The sequence below is a fragment of the Mobula hypostoma genome, chromosome 26 (genome assembly GCF_963921235.1).
Source record: "Mobula hypostoma chromosome 26, sMobHyp1.1, whole genome shotgun sequence".
In the NCBI taxonomy this organism is placed as follows: Eukaryota; Metazoa; Chordata; class Chondrichthyes; order Myliobatiformes; family Myliobatidae; genus Mobula; species Mobula hypostoma.
Window position 1 is genome coordinate 30,913,848 of NC_086122.1, and position 13,455 is coordinate 30,927,302.

At 39.1% G+C, this 13,455-nt stretch overlaps 1 protein-coding gene across 2 annotated transcripts in view; it reads left to right on the forward strand.

Annotated features, from left to right (window-relative positions):
* maco1b (macoilin 1b) overlaps positions 1 to 13,455 on the forward strand; it is a 94,970-nt gene that overhangs the window by 60,210 nt on the left and 21,305 nt on the right. For both annotated transcript variants that reach the window (XM_063033974.1, XM_063033973.1), the window contains one exon: positions 6,172 to 6,676. In XM_063033974.1, the coding sequence (XP_062890044.1) occupies positions 6,172 to 6,676 (505 nt within the window). The remainder of the gene's footprint in view (positions 1 to 6,171; positions 6,677 to 13,455) is intronic.

A 13,455-nucleotide genomic window follows, 5' to 3' on the forward strand; every position in this document is an offset into this window, starting at 1 on the left:
TCCTTTCTTAAATAAGGAGACCAAAACTGCCCACAGTACTCCAAGTGAGGTCTCACCAGCGCCTTATAGAGCCTCAACATCACATCCCTGCTCCTATACTCTATTCCTCTAGAAATGAATGCCAACATTGCATTCGCCTTCTTCACTACTGACTCAACCTGGAGGTTAACTTTAAGGGTATCCTGTATGAGGACTCCCAAGTCCCGTTGCATCTCAGAACTTTGAATTCTTTCCCCATTTAAATAATAGTCTGCCCGTTTATTTTTTCTGCCAAAGTGCATAACCATACACTTTCCAACATTGTACTTCATTTGCCACTTCTCTGCCCATTCTTCCAATCTATCCAAGTGTCTCTGCAGACTCTCTGTTTCCTCAGCACTACCGGCCCCTCCACCTATCTTTGTATCGTCAGGAAATTTAGCCACAAAGCCATCTATTCCATAATCTAAATCGTTGATGTACAATGTAAAAAGAAGCAGCCCCAACACTGATCCCTGTGGAACACCACTGGTAACCGGCAGCCAACCAGAATAGAATCCCTTTATTCCCACTCTCTGCTTCCTGCCAATCAGCCAACGCTCTATCCACGTATGTAACTTTCCTGTAATTCCATGGGCTCTTATCTTGTTAAGTAGCCTCATGTGTGGCACCTTGTCAAAGGCCTTCTGAAAATCCAAATATACAACATCCACTGCATCTTCCTTGTCGAGCCTACTGGTAATTTCCTCAAAAAATTGTAATAGGTTTGTTAGGCAGGATTTTCCTTTAAGGAATCCATGCTGAGTTCTGCCTATCTTGCCATATGCCTCCAGGTACTCTGTAACCTCATCCTTGACAATCGACTCCAACAACTTCCCAACCACGGATGTCAAGCTAACAGGTCTATAATTTCCTTTTTGCTTCCTTGCCCCCTTCTTAAATAGCGGAGTGACATTTGCAATCTTCCAGTCCTCCGGAACCATGCCAGAATCTATCGACTTTTGAAAGATCATCGCTAATGCCTCTGTAATCTCCACAGCTACTTCCCTCAGAACACGAGGGTGCATTCCATCTGGTCCAGGAGATTTATCTACCTTTAGCCTATTCAGCTTCCTGAGTACTTTCTCTGTCGTAATTGTGACTGCGCACACTTCTCTTCCTCCCACCCTTGAGTGTCCGGTATACTGCTGTCTTCCTCAGTGAAGACTGATGCAAAATACTTGTTAAGTTCCTCTGTCATCTCCTCATCTCCCATTACAATTTCTCCAGCATCATTTTCTGTCGGTCTTATATCTACTCTCACCTGTCTTTTACTCTTTATATACTCGAAAAAGCTTTTAGTATCCTCTTGGATATTATTTGCTAGCTTCCTTTCATAGTTAATCTTTTCTCTCTTAATGACCTTCTTGGTTTCCTTTTGTAAGGTTTAAAAACTTCCCAATCCTCTCTCTTCCCACAAAAAAGAAAGAATTGTCTGTACTATAAAACAAGGTAGCAAAATATTCATCACCATTCTAAAGTTAGCACATTTTCTAGTTTAGTGACCTTAAAGAGGTGAGGTGAAAAGATGCCTCTTTCCATTCTATCTTGCAGCAGTGAAATGTCAGCTGTATAAAACTCCATTTAGCCAAAACACCACTCTACATCTCATCCATTGTTGAATCCTAGTACAATGAGTTACAAATGGTTATTTCTTTAAGAAAAATCAAATCTGTTCATTTTGTTGAGAGCTTAGATGTGTCACTCGGTGAATTTCCAAATGATCTGCAGTATAGGGTGGCAAAGTTGATTGTGAAGTTGACAAAACCTGGTGAACTTAATGAAAGGGAATTGAGACCATGGAAGTAATCTTTATTTATCATTGAAATCAGTAAGGAGTATCCTCTCAAACAAGTTAAACCTGTTGTTTGGAATATTAAGATAGTGATTGAGGGTACTCCCTAAATAGTTCCTGGTAAAAGTTACTAATTAACGTAAAGTGAAGATGGCAGTTTTTTTTGTAATTCATTAGTGAAATCAGTTATTTATTAGCAAAAGTCATTCAATCAGAAATGGTCCCAGAAATTCGTCTTGTGTTGCACCTGCATTAACTGAGCAATTTTAGTCAGGGGAGTCCTGATTTTTGAGTAATCCGCAGTAGGCCCCTGACGTGTTGTTCTGTGCATTTAAAATAAATGTATTCTTAAAGCTATCATTTTACCAGATATCATGGCACAGAAATGAATGAACTACAGTGGTGCTAGAAGGTCTGTGAACCCTGTAGAATTTTCTCTATTTCTGCATAATATGACTTAAATTGTGATCAGACCTTCATACAAATAGATAAGGAGAATCCAATTAAATAACACAAAAAACATTATACTTATTCATTTACTTATTGAGAAAAATGACAATAAATTACATTTATTTGTTGGAAAAACTAGGTGAATCTTTACTTTTAGTAACTGGTGTGACCCCCTTGTACAGCAATAACTTCAACCAAATGTTTCCGGTAACTGTTGATCAGCCCTGCACATCGGCTTGGAGGAATTTTAGGCCATTCCTCCTTACAAAATTGCTTCAACTCTGGAATGTTGGTGGCCTTCCTTGCGTGAACTGCTTGCCTCAGGTCCTTCCACAACATTTCTATAGGATTAAGGTCAGGGCTTTGACTCGGCAATTCCAAAACACAAATGTTCTTCTTTTTAAACCATTCTTTTGTTGATTTACTCTTTGGGATCATTGTCTTGTTGCATTATCCAACTTCTATTAAGCTTCAAGTAACGGACTGCCACCCTGACATTCTCCTGTAAAATGTCTTGATCCAATTTTGAATTCATTGTACCCTTAACGATTGCAAGCTGTCCATACCCTGAGGCGGCAAAGCAGTCCTAAACTACGATGCTCCCTCCACCATGCTTCACAGTTGGGATGAGGATGTGGTGTTGGTCTGCAGTGCCCTCTTTCCCCAAACATAGCAGTGTGCCTTTCTGCCAAAAAGTTCAACTTTTGTTTCATCTGAGCACCAAGCATTGTCCGAGAAGCATTGTAGAACATTGAGGTGGACTTTTTCAAACTTGAGTCGCGCAGCATTGTTTTTTGGAGAGTGGTGGTTTCCTCCGTGGTGTCCTTCCATGAACACCATTTTTGTTCAGTGTTTTTCTTATAGTGGACACATGAACAGAGGCTTTAGCAAGTGCTAGAGATTTCTGCAAGTGTTTGCTGTTACCCTTGGGTTCTTTTTCACCTCCATCAGCTTTGCACGTTGTGCTCTTGGCCTGATCTTTACAGGATGCCCACTGCTAGGGAGAGTAGCAACAGTACTGAATTTCCTCCATTTGCAGACAATTTCTCTTACTGTGGACAGATGAACACTCAGGTCTTTAGAAATGGTTTTGTCGCCTTTTCCAGGTTCGTGTATCTCTACAGTTCTTCTTCTGAGGTCCTCTGAAAGTTGTTTTGATTGAGGCACGATGCACTTAAACAGATCTTCTTGAAGAGCAGGCTCTGTCAGTAACCTGATTCTGTGTCTTTTTTATAGGACAAGGTACCTCTACAACCCACACCTCCAATCTTATTTCATTATTTATGATTATGAGGACATGCAGTCTCCTTTTATTGTCATTTAGTAATGCATGCATTAAGAAATGATACAATTTTTTTCCAGAATGATATCACGAAAACACATGACAAACTGACTTATAAACTAACAAAATCCATATAATTATATCATATAGTTACAACAGTGCAAAGCAATACCGTAATTTGATAAGAATAGACCATGGCACAGTAAAAGGAGTCGGGCATTCTAGTCAGCTTTTGTAGAAGGCATTACCCCAGAAGTTCACATGCTTTTTCCAACAAATACATGTAATGGATCATTTTTGCAATAAATAAGTGAACAAGTATAATGTTTTTTTTGTTATTTATTTAATTGGGTTCTCTTTATCTAGTTTTAGGACGTGTGAAGATCTGATCATGTTTTAGGTCATATCTATGCAGAAATAGAGATAATTCTACAGGGTTTATATTATATTCAGATTTTGCTATTGGCGTGACTGTAGGCTAGTTACCAGGTATATTTTCAATTATTTTACCAGAATTTTTTCTTTTTGGTTTTGTCACTTGCAAAACTTCAAGATTTTTTTTCCATTTCTCTGGTACACGTGGCCCAATTATTGGTGCACTTGTGACTGGCCTTGTAATTAAAGCACACAGTTTAATATAGTCATACTCATTCACAGAACCTCATCTTACATTCAGTGTTCGAGACTCCTCTTGAGATTTCCAAGTGTATCTTACCAGCTAAGTGAACCCTACATAGCAAGTTTCAGCTATATTTGATAGAATAGGAGTGTCTCCGGGTGCGCTCAGTGTTGCCTCTGGAGCACGTGATGTCAGGCATAGGCGTGGGAATCACCTGTTGATTATCAGTGAAAAATTAGCACAGAAAACTGTTTCATATTGAACACTGCTTGGGTTGAGTGTAGCAATGGCATAAAGTATATTCTGTGAGGAAGTATGCCAAGTGACTTAGTAGTTTGTCTTGAAGGCTGTAACTGTTGAGCAGAGTCCCGATCTGCCACAGGTGGTAGGAGAACCAAGGGCGATTAATCAACCCACACAATTGCATCTGCCCATCATATTGCTAGAAGTGATCCTATCATGGCCTTGTGGAGATAATGTCTTGCCTGCACACTCAGGGCACCCTCAGTTATGTTGTATGACACTGTCTCTGTGCTAATTGAGATGATTTCAGGACAGATCTTGCAGCCTAAAACTGGACAACCATGAAGGGCTTTGAGTCATCAGAATTGTATTGGAGCACTGGTTGTAACCTTGTAATATGGCATATTTGTCAATCTGTGATTAATATCTTGCCGGAGGCCCCATTCTGGTTCAGTGAAAGCATACTAGCTGTGGCATCAGACATACACACAAAAAAAGGGTTGGCGATGATAAAATAACTAAAATAACCAGGCCCAGAACACACACACACTTACAACTCAACCATTTTTATTTGTGTGCCGTGACTGCTGTCTCCCACACAATATAAAGCTGCTGATTCCTCCAATGAGGGTTGGTTCAGGGACCTCTGGTTTCCTCCTCCTGACGTCAAAAATGAGCTCCTTGGTCTTGCTGACATTGTGAAAGAGAGTAGTTGTTGTGGCACCACTCAGCCAGATTTTCAATCTCCCTCATTAATGCTGATTAGTCATCACCTTTGATTCAGCTAATGACAGTAATGTTGGTTTGCATTGAAGCTGTGCTTAGCCGCACAGTCATAGGTGTAAAGCGAGTAGAGCATGGTACTCATTTTGGGTTCGACCAGAAGCACTTGTAAGCTTGATCCATTCCACTATGGACAAAGGATCTCCATTCAAGAGGTAACTGTGCCCTAACACAAAAGAAGATTTTGATCAAACAAGGAATAAAACTACTGGGAATCATTGTTGATGGGAGAGGGAAAGGAAGGGAAAATGGGGAATGTGGGAGTGGTTCATCTCCAGCTTGCACCATGCAAAGGCCAAGTGAAGGCTGGAAGTCGATCATCCCTGCACTTATGACGATGCCTTAGCCCATAATGTTTTCATTTGATTCCTTATTAACCTTTCAGCCATCTCAAGATCAAACATGAGGGATTTTTCTGATTATTTGGGTATTGTCAATGGAACATTGCATTGTTTAATAAAGTTGCAAAGCCTATACAGTGTCCAGACTTGGCATACTTAACACACTTATAAATGGATGGTAGAGAATTCTATTATTTGTATACTGTGGAATATTATTGGTGCTTCTGTTTAAACTACAAGCACAGATTTATGAACTTGTATGTAGAAGACTGAGAAATAATCTAATTTTAGTTTTTTTAAATGTTCAAATGGTGTTCATGAATTGTTTATAGGGAAGCTACCTTTTGAGGGAATCGAGAATGTGAAAAATATAAAGTTGGAATTGGGCTTCATTCAAATTGTCTAAATATTCTTTATTAAATATGCAGTAGTTTGTAATGTTTTTTTAACGTAAGTGGAATGGCAATAAAATCTTTCATTAATCGTAATAGCTGTTGTGCTTCTCCTTGTGGGTTCCTTTATGAACTATTTTAAATATTTCAGTTTTCTAAGTTGGGATTGAAAGGGCATAATATTTCACTTATGGGTCTCGCGCAAGCTTTCTGTTCTTTGGTGTACTCACTTTGTTCTCTCCTCTCAGCTGCTGCAGCCAAAGGAATCACAGATATGGATTCTGCGCAACTCCCTCAACACAATGGAGGAATTCCAGCAGGTAGAAAATTAACAACAGCTTTACCAGAACTAGAATACAAAGAAAAAGGGAAAGATAAGGACAAAGAAGCCAAAAAACCCAACCTTGGGATTAACAATAATATTTTGCAACCTGTAGACTCAAAAATACAAGAAATTGAGTACATGGAAAACCATATCAATAAAAGATTGAATAATGAGCTTGTAGGAAGCACAGAGAATCTCTTGAAAGAGGACTCATTTACGGCTTCTTCAAAAAATTACAAGAACGCTACTGGGGGAGTGAATTCTTCACCCAGAAGTCACTGCACGTCCAATGGCAGCATTCCTTCCTCCTCTTCTGCTAAGAATGAAAAGAAGCAAAAATGCACTAGCAAGAGCATGAGTACACATAAGGAAATAATGGAAAACTGTATACCTAATAATCAGCTCAGCAAGCCAGACACATTATTAAGGTAATAACTTTATTTTAGTATTTGAAGCTTGCTTGTGTTCCCTTTGGCAATATTGCTTGTTTAGGGAATAGTTGGTATCACGGTTTTTCAGATGTGCTATTTTGCAACAATATTCTGACAAAAAAATCAAAATGAAGCAAGTGTGTGCAAAATTGTTTATAATTTTTGGTATCAGCCACAAAGTGATTTTCTTTTCCAGACTATCTTGACTAAAGTGGTTATTACTAGCCAATATTTAACATGTACTGTTTTATGACTTGGTATAATCGCAGCTAACCAGAACTAAGTTTGTAATTTGGATATTTTATGAGAAATCTTCCCTATCAAGTCAAGTTTATTGTCGTTTAACTATATACATGTATGCTATAAACAAGATGCTGTTTCTCTGAACCGGGGTGTAAAGCACAGTGATACGCATAACACAAAATAATTTGCGAAAGTAAGGATAAAACCTTCAGATGAATCACGCATAAATAACAAACAAGTGCATAAGTTAAATATTGTAAGGTACAGAACAGAATAATCAGTATATCATAATTAACGGATTGATTTGAAAGAGCCTTGATCAGAGAAACCAGTAAATAAACTGTTTAAGGCTATCTGTATTTCTTTCATGTCTATCTTCCTGTTTTAAAAGAAAGAAAGTTTGAAGCTAATTCCTGATCTTTTTTTTGTTAGGAAATCGTTGTTCTCAATCAGTGAATGATTTTAAAAACCATGTTTCTTGTTGCTAGTGTAAAATTATCAGCCATTTGTTTTGTTCCCCCGTTAAAGTAGACTAATTCATAGCTGTACCTTTGAATGTGAAATGTCCATGTTGTCAAGTATATTTACAAAAAAATCAAAGTGGATGCTGCTGAGTGACAGTTCCAAAGTCTCTTTGTTCCAAGGGTACAGGAACCTGCTGAGAGCAACCTCCATATTTTAAATATTAATCTCTTCTTTGAATTCAGAATTTATCTGTTAAGGAGAAATTTTCTGCTTTAGAAGACACTTAGCTTGCCAAAGATTTTGAAGAAATAGGTTTGTCAGGTTCGAGGGCAGTTGGCTCTGGTTTATTTTCTGTTGAACTGATGTCAGTGCTGCAGATGGTCTTGAAATAAATGATTCTGTTTTTTGTTCATTTCAGAGCAATGTAATAAGTGTAAATGTTAACACACTGAAACATGTTAACATACATTTTTATTTTTTACTTTTTTTTAAAAAGGTCTGTTTTCATACTGCCTTTGTGAACATTGATACTGGAAATATCCTCATACCACTTTGGAGTGGATGTTACAGTGCTTGTATGCTATTACATTTTTGCAACTGAGATGAGAGGGTCAACTGCCAGCCATTTAAATCTTTACATCTTGGACTATTTCTTTTTAATCTCAGTAACTTCAAAACTTTTTAGCTCCTTTTATGCATTCTTGGGTCATGTAACCTTAAAATCTTTAAAGACTGCACTCTATGCTGTTAAGTGGCAAAATGAAGTGAGGTTATGTACAAAAGGATGCAAGAGACACTGGGCATGCTTAGGGATTTAAAGAGTCTAAAATCCTTACCATTTCAGAGGAAGGAAAGTTCGCAGTGGAGAAGAAATAGACAGTTCATGACTTGGGATTTATACATGCTTCTCTTGAGGTGGACCCTAGTACTGTGATGAACAAAATTTTATTGTGGAAGAGCTGCATGATGATGCTCTACATTGTTGGAAAACTGATTGACTTGAAAGATTTTTTGTTAATTCAATTACTTCCTATAAAGTTGCATTAAGAATGCTAAGTATTGTAAACCTCTTACAACAAGGTCAATTCATTTACTTTCTTTCAAGAGGCCCACATTGCTAAACCACTGAATGTGGAGCATCATTATGTCTCTTCTGCGCCACTATAAACTACTTATCGCTGCTTAATCAGATGTGTTATCTTGTAAGCAAGAAAGTTGAAGGTTTCCTCTTGCTGATTATTGGCTGTAAAGGATATGCAAAATCCACACAGCACATGGAGTGAGGATCTTACTTGGGTTTCTTTCCCTGTAAAAGCTCCACGACTGCAAACTACACCAAAGGATTCAAAGTATATTTATTATCAAAGAATGTATGAACCATACAACTTGTGATTCATCTGCTTGCAGGCAGCCATAAAGCAAGAAACTCAAAAGAACCCAATTTTAAAAAAAGACAAACACACAATGTGTAAAGGTGGGGGGGGGGGGACAAAAAGACACGATTCATGCAAACAATAAAAGCAAGCAACAGCATTCTGAACCAAATTGAGCCCATAGACCCGGGTCCTGGTGCAGCCAGAGTAGGCCTCAGTCTCAATTCATCACACAGCAGGCCACACTGTCACCCTAATGGATGAAATTTCATTCTTTGGTTTAAGAACTTGAATGGATGTTATATTCACAGAGCTGCTTAATAGGATGTTCTCCGTATTGGTTGATCACCAATGTGTCAGTGGCTCCTGTCCAATGTTAACTGGTTTTGCAATTCTTGGCAGTAACTTTAAAAAACCCAAACAGCATCCTTCACAATATTGAAAACATTCTAACTTTTGATTACATGTAGGAAAATGATAGCAGTATGTTTAACTTAAAGCATGTGTGGTGAACTGATAACAATAGTTTGCATATAGAACATAGAATAGTACAGCACAGTACAAGCCCTTTGGCCCACAATGTTGTGCTGACCCTCAAACCCTGCCTCCCATATAACCCCTCCCCCACCTTAAATTCCTCCATATACCTGTCTAGTAGTCTCTTAAACTTCACTAGTGTATCTGCCTCCACCACTGACTCAGGCAGTGCATTCCACGCACCAACCACTCTCTGAGTAAAAAATCTTCCTCTAATATCCCCCTTGAACTTCCCACCCCTTACCTTAAAGCCATGTCCTCGTGTATTGAGCAGTGATGCCCTGGGGAAGAGGTGCTGGCTATCCACTCTATCTATTCATCTTAATATCTCGTACACCTCTATCGTGTCTCCTCTCATCCTCCTCCTCTCCAAAGAGTAAAGCCCTAGCTTCCTTAATCTCTGATCATAATTCATACTCTAAACCAGGCAGCATCCTGGTAAATCTCCTCTGTACCCTTTCCAATGCTTCCACATCCTTCCTACAGTGAGGCAACCAGAACTGGACACAGTATTCCAAGTGTGGCCTAACCAGAGTTTTATAGAGCTGCATCATTACCTCGCGACTCTTAAACTCTATCCCTCGACTTATGAAAGCTTTCTTAACTACCCAATCTACCTGTGAGGCAACTTTCAGGGATCTGTGGACATGTACCCCCAGATCCCTCTGCTCCTCCACACTACCAAGTATCCTACCATTTACTTTGTACTCTGCCTTGGAGTGTGTCCTTCCAAAGTGTACCACCTCACACTTCTCCAGGTTGAACTCCATCTGCCACTTCTCAGCCCACTTCTGCATCCTATCAATGTCTCTCTGCAATCTTTGACAATCCTCTACACTACCTACAACACCACCAACCTTTGTGTCGTCTGCAAACTTGCCAACCCACCCTTCTACCCCAACATCCAGTCGTTAATAAAAATCACGAAAAGTAGAGGTCCCAGAACAGATCCTTGTGGGACACCACTAGTCACAACCATCCAATTCGAATGTACTCCCTCCACCACCACTCTCTGCCTTCTGCAGGCAAGCCAATTCTGAATCCACCTGGCCAAACTTCCCTGGATCCCATGCCTTCTGACTTTCTGAATAAGCCTACCGTGTGGAACCGATATTTATAAAATGCCTCAGGTAATTAACATTATGAAAGTAAAACAATACAGCCAATGGAAAATGAGGTGAAAGGTGGTTAAAAGGCTTATTATAAGAAGGGACCCAAAGAAGAACGAAACTGGAGAGGCTTAATTATTTAAAGACAGAATTGCGGAGGTTTCAGAAAAGATGGTAAGAATTTGAACAGTAGGCTGTAACTTTAAATTTCAACTGGAATTGAATGAAAACATTTAGAAGAACTAAAAGGGTAGTTATTGGTCAGGAAAACATTTCAGTAATTGAGCCTGGGCATGAAGGCTTCAGCAGTAGGTAGGCTGAAGTGGAATAGCTTTCGGTCTTTGCTTTTTTTTAAGAATAGAATAATTACTCTTTTTTTTAGAATTATTCTATATTAATGCATGTTTTTTGTATTGTGTTGGTTTATTATTGTCACCTGTACCAAGGTACAGTGAAAAGTTAGTCTTACTATTTATACAGATCAGATTGTAACAGTTATTTTAAAGCAGTCCAAAACCACTCAAAGTGACCAAGCATGGTTGGGGGTGGGGTGGGGTGGCTTTGTTGACGCTGTATGATACACTTTCCACAATAATGAAGTTCCAAAGTCGAAGAAAGTGCGTTTGTTCCTTTATTGAGAAACTAGTAAAGATGAACTATCTTCTAATGATAAAACAATTGAAACTAAACTAGCAATATAGCAAAGTGGGTAGTCTTAGTGTATTCAAACGTACTTAAACCAGGCATGTTTAAACATATTTAAACAATAAATGAAGCGAAGCATAACTAAGCAAAGCAATCAACCAAAAAAAAATTATTTCCAGCTGCCTCTGACCTTAACCAGATTAAAACTGGACTATAGACAAAGTATGAATATGTAACTATACTCTCCTGCCAGGCCCTCAACCCACATGACAAATTACCCATAATAAATGTGTAACACAAAATGCAATGCGGACACAGAAAATATATACATGGCTCCTACACAGTGTATTGAGCTAGAAGCTAAGGTAAAACAATAATGCAGAATAGAGTGTAAAAACTACCAAAAAAAGAGTGCAAGATCATAACATAGTAGATTCTGAGGCCAAGGTTCCATCTTATTGAACAAGAGGCCTGTTCGAGAGTTCAGTAATAGTGGCATCAGTGCTGGTACTTGACCTGATGGTACATGCTTTCAGATGATTGTACTTTCTGCCTGGAGGGAGAGGGGAGAAGTGAGGTTGGTGGAGTCTATGAATACGCTGCTTTACTGAGTCAGCAAGAAGTATAGAGATAGTCCATAGAGAGCAGGGTTGTTCCTGTGATATGCTGAGCTGTGTCCAGAACTCTCTGCAGTTTCTTGCAGTCACATACTTCGCATCCAGACGTAATGTTTACTATGGTGCATTGATAAACTTGTTTGGAGTCAATGGGGATGTGCTGAATTTCTTTAGCTGCTTGAAGGATTAAGTGTCGTAGTGTCGTTGGTGAGCTTTCTTGATCGTGACATCAACATGTTTAGACCAGGAAAGCTATTGGATATATTCACACCTAGGAACTTAACGCTCTCAACCTCATCACTGTTGATGTAGACAGGAGCATGTGCACTGCTCCCCTATCTGAAGTCAATGACCAACTTTTTTTTTGTTGAGGGAAGGATTGTTGTTGCTTAAGATCTCTCTCCTTCCTGTACTCTTTTGAAATACGTTCCACTGCAGTGATATCATCTAAGTTGGAACAGAATCTGACCACGCAGTCATGAGCATACAGGAAGTATAGTAGGGGGCTGAGGATGCAACCTTGTGGAGCACCAGTATGTAGAATAATCATGGCAGAGTTCTTGCTGCCTTTCCTTATTGTTTCTGGTCTCTTGGTCAGAAAGTTGCAGGTTGATGCATTAACTACCATGGCCCAGAGTTTGCTGATGAGTTTGTTTGAGATAATAGTGTTGAAGGCAGAACTGTAGTCAATAAACAATAGTCTGGTGTAGGTTTCCTGACTGCACAGATAGTCCAGAGAGGAGTGTTGGGCCAAGGAGATGGTGTCCAGCATAAACCTGTTCTGGCAGTTGGCAAATTGTAGTGAGTCGAGGCTATCTGGAAAGCTAGAATTGATTCACACCGAGACCAGCCTCTTGAAGCGCTTGATAATGATAGATGTTAGAGCTACTGGGCACTAGTCATTAGTATCTTGGTTACTGGGATGATAGTGATCTTAAAACAGGATGGGGGCCACGGCCTGAGAAAAGGAGAGGTGAGAAATGTCTACAAGCACCCTGCTAGCTGATCTGCTCAGGATCTAACGACGCGGGTAGGACACCATCCAGCCCCATTGGTTTCTGTAGGTTCACCCTCCAGAAGACTGATCTTTTGTCCACGACAGTGATTGTAGATTCAGATGCACTGGAGACTGTCAGGTGTTGATCTGGCCACATACTGTTGAATTAGTAACATCAATGGCTGCTTTAAATCTGCATTCTGACCTTTATATGACTGCACGTGATGTGAAACTGCTTGCCCCGCTATATAATTGGTTATACAATTGGTTTTATTCCCAAAATATATTTTACATTCATATCTCATGGCCAGTATTTCCCCACTTGTTTTCTCTAGGTTTTAGATGTCAAGTTTAGCCTGTGTGATTGAGCCAATCTCGGTTGCCCACATTTACGTAAACCAGACTTTTTTCTCTTCTCTTCCATTAGTCCTTGACGATAAGGACGTTGTTGCTTGCAGCTACATTTTTTTAAAGAATGGTGGTGATAAGTTATAAGAAAATCACAGATAAATGCAAATAAACTATCCAATTTAGTTCTCTAACTAGCTTGTTCCCAACTTTGTGAGTTCCTGCACATTTCTGTGTTTATTATCGAAGTACAATGTAAATTTATTATAAAAGTACATACATGTCACTATATACAACCCTGAGATTCATTTTCTTATGAGTATACCCAATAAATCCATAGAATAATAATTGTAATAGAATCATAATTGTAACAGAATCAATGAAATGTCGCATCAACAGGGTGCTCAACCAGTGTGCAAAAGACAACAAACTGTGCAAATAC